Source organism: Rhea americana, unplaced genomic scaffold (assembly GCF_003343005.1).
Source record: "Rhea americana isolate MKP2758 unplaced genomic scaffold, rheAme1 scaffold_35, whole genome shotgun sequence".
Classification (NCBI taxonomy): domain Eukaryota; kingdom Metazoa; phylum Chordata; class Aves; order Rheiformes; family Rheidae; genus Rhea; species Rhea americana.
The window spans coordinates 3,182,438-3,194,449 of NW_028186479.1; the positions used below are offsets into that span (position 1 = coordinate 3,182,438).

Below are 12,012 nucleotides of genomic sequence, written 5' to 3' on the forward strand. Positions count from 1 at the left end.
TTGAAACGTCCAGGGAGAAAATCCAGCTTTGCAGATCTGCAAGTGGGTCCCGATTCCCTAGTAACAGGCAAAACACAATGCAAGCTCTTTCCTCCACACCAGGAACCCAGAATGACGTTATTTCCTGCRTTTTGCTTTTGGAGAACGATATAGCGACACCAAATCATTAGCAGCAGAGATGAGAAACACTCCGAGTTATTTACTAATATTTTATTTAAAAAATTATTACAAAGTATTTTAGAAAGTTCTTACGACCAGAAAGGCATAATACATTAAAAAGACCACAGGTTTAGAATGGAAAAATATTTAAGTATTTCAGAATGCTTTTACTGAAAAGTCAAGGCAACATTGGTTACATAACAATATAAAGTTTTTATTTCATAATATATAACCATTGTATTTTCATTCTGATTCAATAATCATTAAAAGACATTTAAAGCCTCACAAGTACGAAAGTGACATTAAATTTTATGCTGTTCAGTACTATCTAGATATCTGCTACATATTTACAGCAAGGAACTAAAACAAAGATGAATTTCCATCTTAAAGGCACTACCAGCATCTTGATTCATTATTACAATTTTACATAACCTTTTAAGAATCACACAAAATATTTCCCTTCAGTGTAGAAAACTTGGTACTTTCACGGCACGAATTTGAACAGAACCAGGATTGCCATGACGGCTATTATGCAAAAACATCTTGTGCAGAGCTCTGAGAATTGTGTGAGATAATTCACTGCATTTCTGAGTTGGAAGGTGCAATGGTAGAACTGAATTGTAAAGACTACATACAACCCTCCCCTGCTATTTTTAAGAATAGAGTACAACCAGTGAGGCACAATTCCTCTACATATTTAAAATCTAAAGGATACTGCTACTATCGTGATTTCAACGTGGGCTAAACCTAGAAAACAAAATCGCATTCATGATCTACACAACACATGTAGATTTTTCAGAGCAGAAACTCAAGCCAGTCCTTGCATGGCCTGAAGTCTGAAAAGCCCGAAAGTCAGTGCAATCTTCAAGTATTTTTCAAGAGGCTCAGCAGGAAAAGAAGCCTTTTACTGTGTCTGCACAGGCTCATACCACCACCAACCACCGTGGTGAAGAAGGGAGAAGGCAAGCCACAGGTAGACTTCCTGTGCCAAATTGCTTCCTTCCATGGGTTTTACTGCTGGTTAAGATTGTGCATAGGTGTTTACTTGCAAACAAAAGGRGAAATTTAAGAGAGGGTTGTTCATTACTGCCCCTCTGCCAGAGCTCCCACCACTCTCTTGAACAAACCCTAATCCATTTCAGTCACAGCCAGCCAAGATAACTTAAGCAATTTAAATAGCTGGTTTAAATAAAGCCAATTTCATTGAAAACAGGTAGGGAAACAGGGACTTCTTTGCTGACAGAGCAAGAGATGTCTAGCCACATGTGCAGAGCTCCTGTAAAACCAGATGTTTAATCCAGCTCCCACTCCATCCTCTGGGATCAGTCTAATTAAAAGACAGACATTCAAAGCCTGGATCTGACATCCGAAGCACCAAAGGGKCATTTCTAGTGGTGGGAGACAACCCTGCTCAGCCGTTGCATTTGCCCGACCTAGCACGTGAGGGCAGAGGAGCTCGGGGGGGCACACACCTGCCCTTTCGTCTTAGGAAGCTGATAAAGCAGGTAAGGGAACTGCCTCCCGGAAGCAGAGAACAGCACGCRTACCAGGAGACCTGCTCCTCAAGGGTTTTTAAATGAAAGTCCTCACACTCATAAGCCTGGTATTAACAGTGCCACCATACAGAAACTGCTTTGTTAGCCACCAACTGCTTTGATGGCAACTAGTTAGCAATTACCTTATACCTATAACCAACATGGGGCTGGTCTGGCTAATAGCATTTAACTGCTGCATGACAGATTAGTGCCAGCTAGACAGTATCTGGGATGCAGCACTGTTTATTTATTTATTTATTTGGTGGGAGGGGGAATAGCAGGAGTCCTAYTGGCAAACCCCTTCTGCATATGGGAAAGCAGAAGTAACCAGTTTCCAAAAGACTATCCATGTCCCTTTCTTTAGGTGATGACAATGTTTGCATCACTTTTGGTTACAGACTGAATTTGATCATTACATCTATACTTGCATCAGCTGGTCAGAGAATGAGAAACTACTTGGAACAGTTAAAACTAAAATGGACAACACATCAAAAACCTCACCCTAAGAAACAACYGGAAACGAGCCAAGGATGCTACCATGTCTGGAACAGGAGAACCCATGAAACCATTCTGCAAAGCCTGGCAGTACTTCCATTGCAAAAGGCCTAGCACACAGAACACGGAGTCAGGAAAACTCAGTTATAATCACTTCCCCCAACACCAACTCCTTGTGGCACCTTTTCATAAAGTAACTTGTTCTGCATTTCAGTTTCTTCACTTGTAAAGCATCAGCAGTAGATATCACACAGACAGGGAGGCTAAGGCACAGAGATGACTTTACAGATCCCTTTCAATACCAATGATTCAGGAATGGAAACTGAAAACAGCACTTGGGTAGGGGGAAGTCTATAGGAAAATTACAGAGAACCGTAACTCTTCATGCATTTTCAAGATGATAAAAATTAAAGTTCAAAGGAAAAATTAACTGAGGGCAGAAGTCCTGCCTTCATGCTGCGTTGCTTAATAAATATCAGCAGCACAGTCTTATTGTTACATTATATTTACAGCTTTTAATTACATATTAAAACCTAGAGCCTACAGCCATTTTGATATGAACACAAATCTAGTAGTATCCTAGGCACTAAGCAGAAAAAAACCCTGAAAATGTTAACCATAGATATGGACACAAACCCAAAAGAAAGAAATTATAACTGTAACAGAGATTTTTTCATTTTGGGAAGTTCATATCACCAGSAACATTGCTTGTAAACAAAATGTATCTCTTATCTACCTACAGTTTTCAGAGACAGCTAGAGCAAGCTCTGTACAGTTAGACCGAGATCAGGTTTTAGTGCAAATAGACACTAATAAATAAGAGAAAATGCCAGTCCAAAGAAGAACTCTCTTCACAAAGCAAGAAATTCCTTGAAGGAAAGTAAGTATTTATAGATGGCTCTGAAACCAAGCTACAACTTAAACTTGATGTTCCTCACAAACTGTCAAACTCAAATCCCCAAGCAAAGTGTAGTGTTAGGATTAAAGTCCCAGAGCATAGAGAAAACGTCACAAACATCATCATGCTCATCAGAAAGCAGCAGTACTGAAAAAAGGCTCTGACCTTCCTTTACAGTGCTTTGTCTTACAACTTCCTCATCCTGTTCCAAATATAGCACGTTCAGCCAACTTCTGGAGGGCTTAGTCTCAGTGCTGCCACAATAGGTTACAGGACTGTAAATCTGTCAGAGTATTGATGAAATGCAGTCAATGCCTAGAAGGCATGGCAAATGTCAGGAGAACTCAGACAAGAACTGTTTTTGCATAATCAGACTTTTCTCATTTGTGCTGGTATTTTGGAACATCCCTTGCTTTATGGCAATTGCCCTACTTTTCTGCTTTTCTCTAAATGAAGTCTAGCAGTTTTGTTTCTCCCTCAGACATCTAAAAAAGATGTTTGCATCACTTCCCTTCTTCTGTGGCCATCAAGATCTGGTCTGAACTCCATCACTTGTTTGGTATGTTGCATCAGTAGTTTCTCTTGCAGCCTGCTGCTCTTCAGACAAGTCAATGATACAAGTGCTTATTTATTCATCTGTTCACCAACTGACCTAGCTGGTAGCAAAAAGGCTCAAACCAGTGGCATATTTATAGGTAAAAAAAAGTGGTGGAGTACATAACCATTCTGGCAAAATTCACTCTGGCAAAACTCACCATTAACTATGCATAAACAAAATGCAGTTAGGCTTAACCCTGAAAGTGATATTCACTATCAGTGCTGATGCGCTGCTATGTTTTTCCCGCTGATATTTCAAATTGCTACTTTTTAGGTTAACTTCTGAAAATATTTGTCCTTCAACCTCCTCCTCTCAGAGCTAGCTTATCAAAGCTTTTCCTGCAGCTTTTCTTGCTTTTGAAACAATCTGAAAGGAGATTCTGGCATACAATTTTAATCATTAACAACCATGAGATGCAGAACTCTCCTTAATAAAGCATTAAACTATCCCCCGTAAAAAAGCTACACTCATCATTTTATTAAACTGAGTTCCACAGACAGAATTGTACAGGAGTAGTAAAAAAAATAAAAAATAAAAAAAAAAATAAAAACCCTTATGTAAGAATAAGCATTTCTCTAAGGCTGCAATTAGGTATCCCTTTTACATTCACAGTTTGAACAGTAAGTAGAAAAAATGAACTCTGCTGTACTAATTTACAATTAGTAACAGAAGTATCTGGTCCATTTATATAGAAAATATATTTAGGATATAACTCAGAATTTATGCACCATAAATTACCCTTTATTAATCATTCCTACCAAAATCAAATCATCACACACTACTGCCCTTACATTACTCTAATTAGACACAAAATATTTTAGTATATGCCACTTGGGCAGTTATTAAGCAGGATCAGTTACTCCAAAATTAAACAGAACATGATGCCAAGCTGCCACTGGTAGACCTATAAAAACTTGTGGTGAGCAATGCTTACAAAACCAATTAGAAGGAAGACAGAAGAAGTTATTTACAGTGCACTGAAATCTCATTTCAGTTTGCTCAATTAAAAAAAAATCGCAAAGTTTAGCTTTATTTATTCAGTGGCTGACTTTCTGTGGCAGTCTGAATGTTGGCAGGATTTTCAGAACGACTTTCGGTGTCTTGTTTCCGGCTATCCAAATAATTCATAATTGCTTCAGCTACAAATGCACCACTTGCAAGAAATCCAAATGTCTGTGAAAGTGAAAGAAACGTGTGATTAAAGTGTGTAAATACTAATGGAATTCAAACACTGGCTGGGGAAATTTGCTGAATTTTTTATGCAAGTTAACAATCCCATGTATTAAGTTTCCAGTCATCCTTAAATCAATGATTYCATTTAAGTTAGAAACAGATCAGAAATCATAATTGCAGAACATGTATGCAAGAGTTTTTACAGTTCTCATTCTTTCAATCAAGTGTGACTCTTACAATATAGCCTGAACAGCCATTAACATTAGAAATATTAGTTTAATTGCAAAAAAATAGTTATTAAAGTAGTATGGAATCAGTGGTATAGCACAAAATTTATCCAAGAGATACCTAATGAAGATGACTAACATATGGAAGGTGAAGGGAGATATGATCCGCAGGGCCTAAGCAAGTCCTTACTGTGTGACCAAGTAGGGATGAAAGGATATTTTGTTAGTGACAAATTTCAGTATTAGGCATGGCAAGATAGTGATGAGGAGGCTAGGTTTTACTTCTTTACTTGCAAGAAGCTGTTAACACATGCATTTACAGTAACTTTTAAATAAATTTTATATAGCTGATTTGCCCCAAAGCAATTATGTGCTAAGTTTTAAATCATGAGAGGTTTTCATTTTTCCAGTTCCAGATAAAAACTGAGATTTTATACTCAAGCCATTAGATTTGAATATATCAATGTTACAAAAGATGACTATACAGAAGTGTGCAACTTTAACTGTAATAGCTCATACTGATTAAGGAATAGAATTCCTTTCATTTCTTTACTTTCCAAACTCATTTTTTCATTCAAGAATGTCAGATTTGATCTTTCAAACTCATACATTCACAATTCCGAGGTTATTCAAAAAAGTACCATAAAAGTGAGGAATTATGACTTCCATAGCACGCCAAGGCATCTTCAGTGCCCTGCCTCGAGCCTCTTAGCATTCTCTGGGAGATGCATGCATAGTCACTCTTTAACACGCTGAGCTTTCCAGCAACAGTGAGGAATGCCTGCTCTTTGATAAGTTTCTAGAAGCTCTGAAATAGCTAGGTCCTCCTGAAACATCCATCCCATGCAACACCTTGAATTTTGTTCCCTGCCCAGTTTCTTGCCTGCAGATGTAGTGAGGTTTAAAGGCTACAGAAGTTAAGAGCAAGCTAAATACCCAATAAATGATAAAGTTTTTATACTTACACATGCAGCCTTTTCTAAATCAGATCCAGAACTGGTTGCAGCAAGCACTACTGAAGCTAATAGAAAAAAGCCACCTATGCCTGGCATGGCCCAAAAATTCTGCAAGTGTAAAAAGGGAGTGTCAAAGAATTGTAGATATACTACCTGATAAAGAACAAACATCATAACAACAGCCAAGTTAATCTGCCGGTGAATTTGTACTTGGGAGCTTTGATGCTAACAGCAGCTTCAGAATTTTTTTCTTACTTACTGCAAGAAAGGCCCGGACCCAGAAATACAGACACCAGAATTAAACTGTAAAATGTTATGGTCTGTGTAACACAGCAAGATAAATCTCTTGTTCCTGCAGTTCCTTCTGCTCTGAAGGGACTACATGAAACTTAACCATATCAAAGAAAATGTATCCCCTAGCAGGGAAAACACGTCTGCTGTTTCCAGCAGAGCCCAGTTACTTTCCTGATTCCATACCCCAGCTTAAACATCTCGTATCTTACAGTAAACGACACAACAAATTTGGAAAAGTCTGTAATATAAAATGGATGCTTAGAGTTGGGGGGAGGGTTATTTATCATATTATTATGTAATATAATACATAGAGATATAGTTTATATTATAGTTATTTGTTAACTACAAGGAACTTCACTTTCCTCTTTAAACACTAAGGAAAAAATATTCTTTCAACATAGTCTTTTTATTTCACAGTAGTCTTGCGTTTGCATCAAATAGTTTGTTTTAAAAAACCTTGTTTATAATATTAAAAATTATATTTTTTCCTTACCACTCTCTCTACTTTATCTTTCCCAAATGTTTCATATGCAGTAGTACAATACACACACAGTATGAGGAGGCTCAAAAGAAGTGCAGTGCAGCTTGTGAATTCAAAGAAGTAAAGTCCACCACACTTGATACAATTCTCCACAATTTCTTCACAAATAACAGCCAGAAGAGAGAACAGCTGTAAACAAATAACATACCTGAATTAGATCAAGTCATTAGTATCTTCAGCAGAGAGACATCTCTGATATTAACATTAATGAAAACAGCTATATGAAAAATCCTCAATCTAAAAAGAACCCTGTATAATTCTGTGCTATTTTATTACAGGCACAAAAAATATGTGGCAACACAATTTACATTTCCTGTTAATCAATAACCTACACTTGGGTAGGCTGAGTGTGCGCCACCAAACCCAGGCTTGCTGACTGGCTAGTGAAGATTCCTGATCCCTGGTTCTGCAACTGCAGTTAGAAACCAGAGTGCAAGACAGCAGGGAGAGCATGCATTCCAGTCAGAACTGGCAAAAATGCTACTTCTTACTACTTACACTTACATTTAATCTTAAGTGCTTAAAAAAAAAAAAATCCCAGAAGATACTGATCCAATCAACTACTTCCCTGAAAGTTTACTGCTGATATTACCTCCCTTGAAAAACTTCAGAGAAAGTAGATATAGCTACTTGCTCGTGTGCTTATGACTCAGTAACAAAAGAAGCTTGGCTGCATTTCTAGGAACTATGCTTTAGGTAGTTTTTATGTTTAAACTATGTTGGACAGTGTTTAATCTACGTAGTTTATGTTCACCTTCCCACAATATTTTCTGAGGAAAGGATGAAAGTGAATTCCTGAATAGTCACTATGGATCTGCTGTTGTTGTTTTTTTTCTTTTTTTTTACTAGTTTATGGTACATGAAAGCTGTGCTTTATTTAAATGTTCCCTCATTTTGGCCACTTTGCTTGTTTCCTTCATCCTGTAAAGTTGACACAGGCTATAGATCCTTGTAGTGAAGAGTTCATGAAACTACAACAAAACAATTATTGGGAAACAGACCTGATCATAAAATCAAGAATGACATAAGGACAATGATCCTATAAGCATATATATGCAATAAAAAGGTCAACAGTGCTTCTTAAAAAAAAAAATCAAGCTCTACAATTCAGAATTGTCATTTTCCAGTTACTGACATGTAGAAGAAACTGCGGATGCTTTATCTGGGTCTTGCTCTTGGAAAATGCCAAGCCTTTGGTTTCAGTTTTCTGTTAGTATAAATAAGAAAAACAATTTGACACGTGGGAACTGTAAGTTCCCCCACTAAGTCAGAYCTCAGCAGGACTGTTCAAAACATCATGTTTTGAATATGCAACTATATAAAAGTAAACAGGAGCTCAGAAGGGGAAAGAACACACAAGTTGTGAAACTGAAATATTACAGTTAGGCTTCAGCATACTTCCTTTTTCTCATGCAGTTGCTGGTAAGGCATTTCTCAGGAACCCTCACACCTATTTCAGTCATTATAATGGATGCCCAAGGAATATTTTCAACTCTGAATTTCCAATTTTTAAGTGAGGTGTTTTCTTAATTTCAAAGTATTTGATTACAGCTGTGTCCAATCATCTTTTATTTCATTGGCACAAGGTCAGCTAGAACATATGTTTATATATATATATGTATGTATGCATGTATGTATAAAAATTACAGCTCTTTTTATCAGCATTGAAAACTGAATGTTATAACTTTAATCAGAGACAAAACAGAACAGAAAAGAAATAAGGGCCTTTTTGGAAATATGCCTGTAACAGAATTAGAAGCACAGATAACCATAACATGATCTAAATGACTGAGAAAAAGCCTCTCAGCTGACTGTACAACTACATGGGGAAAAAAAAATCATACTCAAAGAATAGTTATTAAAGGTTCAGTATCAAGTGGAGTCCTATATGGGACATCAACAGCATGTTCATATGCTGCCATAGTTCTGGTTGGTTTCTTAATTTGCTTCTTGGTATCACAATAAAAAACATTAAAGGGATTACCCTCCTGTCCTACCACCAAAAAGAAAAAAAAAAAAAAAAAGGCATCATTTTAGTTCCTGGCTCCCTCCCACCTGGCTGCAGATGTCATCCCAGCGCTGGTGGGGAGCTGAGGTTGGGCAGCAGCTGGGGCAGGGTGCAGTGCGGAGCAGCCGGGGGCGGCCCTGGGCATGCAAACGGGCACAGAGGGCGGCACCCTGCTCACCGCTTTCGGCAGGTATATCCACACCTCGCCATACGTGTGCGCTGTTTGCCAGCCTTGTGTGCTGTAAAGGGAAGAGCATCACTGAAGCTGCATAGGGGTTTTATCATCTTTTGGTATTATTAGTGTTTTAGAAGATATTTGATCACTTCTATAACGAAGACACCAACATTTTCTGAGTGCAGCAGCCTGTTCAGCGCTAGTGCCTGCACAAGTGATTATCAGTGTGCAGTCCTAATAATTTCTAATAATCACCGCTTTAATCACAAGGCTAATACATGGTAATACCCATCACAATCACAGAGAATTCCAAAAATCATCTCCTTCCTAAAATGGGAACATTTCTCATGTTGGAGGTACTGAGGCTTTACCTTCAGTAACTTCCGAGGTTTCTTTAACGTGTTTTGATGAAGAAATAACTCAAAAGATCTGTGCACTTGTGCAAACAAAAAGGGAAAAAAATCCTTTTGGAAATTACAAGAGTGAGCAGCTGTTAAGTTCATTCGTTTTTTCCTCATGTTGAAGGACAGGTTCAGGCCATAAAATGCCAACTCTTCAGGAGCATCTCAAGCAGCTGCCCATTGTTAAGGACAGGCCTTAATCGTACTCCTTTTTCCTACCTTTTTAAATGATGCCTCTGTCCAGGGAAGCAACTGCAGACTTTAGAACATCAGTAAATTTGCCTACATAAATGAAGTATTTGTTTGGAAGCAATATTGAACAGATCTTTATTTTAACCGTATTTGTTTGAAGCACTCTTGAGTGTGATTTTTTAAACACTCTTAGGAAACATTGTTTTTGGCAAGCGTTAGTGTTACCTTTACCAGCAATTAATTCTGCAGTTTTTGGTTGAAGTTTTCGACTGTGTGCAAAACAAAGTTTAAAAAAACAAAACATCCTCTTTTCTGCAATGGTGGAGCAATGAGAAAGGGTTGGAAACCACCTATAATTCCTATCAGGATGAGACACCTGATTTAAAAAGCCACTTGGCTGGCTGGAAAACGTATACTGACACGCGTTGGTAGTCAGCTGCCCGTTCCCCCCGACACAGCAAGTTTCTGGTGCAATTTTCTACCACAAAGCATGGGACAAACACGCTCACCAATTTTAGCGTGAATTAGCACCAATTAGCGTTAGAGGTTTCCACCTCCTACTTTCATCCAGTGTGGCCCTTGGAAGAAAATACTAACTTCAAGGATCCTGTCCGGTTTAATTTTAAATTATACTRGTACCAAACAGCAGAACCACACTGGATGGCAGTCTTTAACCTCGGTCACACAACGGGCACAACTGTCAGATTTTAGCCCGTGCTCCTGCAGCTGGAAATGACTAAAGAAACAAACATACTGTGTCTCCATCACAAAGTAACAGGAACCCATTGAAATTATGGTATTCTACGTCCGTGTCACATTTTCCATGTGTGAAACTTCATAAACCACAGCCGGTATGGGCTTTCCCTCCTCTAGGTTTGAATTAGTCAGGCTTTCTGATCGATACACATGTCTACGAGCCTCCACTTTCTCAGCGAGTCTGAAGTTTTATTTTTAAGGCAGAGGTTCTGTCCCGAAGGAGGAGCCCAGCCTAAGGGACTCGTTTCTGCATCAGAACCGCACTTTCAGAGGCGAACAAGGACACCTAGAAAACACGCAACCCACGGAGCCAGCAGCGAGTCGCCAGTGAAGAGCCCGGAAGAGGGGAGAAAAGCGGCCGCCCCGGCGAGGCGAAGCTGCCCGCGGCTCCGCCTCAGGCGGCGCCGGGGGCCGTTACTGCGCGCGGCGTCTCCCCCTCCCCCCGCGACGGGGCTCAACCGACGCGCGCGGCGCGCGCGAGGGGGGGAAGGGCGGGGCCGCGCACCAACGGCCGCCGCGCGCGGGGGGAGAGGGAGGAGGAGGAGGGCGGCAGGGGCGTCGGAGCCCGCTCGCCTCCACGAAAGGTGTGCGGGGGGGGGGGCGCGTGACCGCGGGAGGCATCCTCGCCGCGCCGGCGGGCGGCACGGTGGGGGGGGGGACGACTCACCGCCTGGAGCGCCTTGGCCGCCCGCCGCCACCGGCCGCGCAGGTGCCGCAGGGTGCAGCCGCAGGGGCAGGCGCGGCGCGGCGGCTTGCCCTGCGGCTCCGTGGTCTCGTTGTAGACGGCCCCGTTCTCCATGGCCGCGCCGCCGCCCGGCTCCCGAGCTGTGGGAAAGCGAAAGCAAAAGGGCGGCGGCGGCCCCGCCTGGGCCGGCGGGACAAAGGCGCTTCCTGCAGCGAGCGCGACTGGGAAGTGCCGCGGCGGCTGCCTGGAAGGGCGCGGGCCGGGGGCGGGCGGCGCTGACACGGGCGTGGGTTGTGCACGGCTGCGTAAAGCACAGCGGAGCAGCGCTGGTTATTAAGAGTTTAAAAGATTATTTGTCTTCCTGCTGTCACCTGAGATTATGTTTTCAGAAAGGTTTTTGTAAATCATAGCTTTAAGTGTTTGCATTCTTTGTTAAATCACAAGATACAACCGGTATCCCCATAGGTTCTTTGCTAATACTTTAATACTTTATGCCCATAGTGTTGCGCAGACCAAATTTTGAAAGAAGCTATGACTTTTGGCATCTGCATAGAAGGAGTATGCCAGTCCCTTATATGCAAGTGAAGGTGTACTACGTTCACTTTTGTGTTATTTTGTGTTACTATTAACATAGYATCCACAGAAGTTTTGTGGTCCTTCCTAGTCACGATAAATTTACTTAAGTCAGATAAAATTGCCACCTTTTCTAGCAGCAGGTTGTCTTTCTTAACCTTAGTTTTATGTGTTGTTTGATTATGTGAAGTGTATGTGTTTAGGAAATTGAGAGACCTTTTCCAGAACCCATGCAATTAAGGGAAAAGATAGTGTTAGGACCCAAGAGCTAGACCATTATTTTTAACTCCCCTGAGAGTATGGGCCAGGAAAACAAACAAACAAAAAAAAAAAAAGTCTAGTCATG

At 40.6% G+C, this 12,012-nt stretch overlaps 1 protein-coding gene across 1 annotated transcript; it reads right to left on the reverse strand.

Moving 5' to 3' along the window:
• Nucleotides 1-225: 225 nt before the first annotated feature.
• On the reverse strand, nucleotides 226-11,325 carry CMTM6 (CKLF like MARVEL transmembrane domain containing 6). Its single transcript, XM_085311804.1, has 4 exons — nucleotides 11,076-11,325; nucleotides 6,829-7,005; nucleotides 6,051-6,149; nucleotides 226-4,858 (listed from the first exon to the last, which is right to left on the reverse strand). Exons 1-4 carry the CDS (start codon nucleotides 11,205-11,207, stop codon nucleotides 4,715-4,717), a joined length of 552 nt encoding a protein of 183 aa, XP_085167930.1. The 5' UTR covers nucleotides 11,208-11,325; the 3' UTR covers nucleotides 226-4,714.
• Nucleotides 11,326-12,012: the final 687 nt, after the last annotated feature.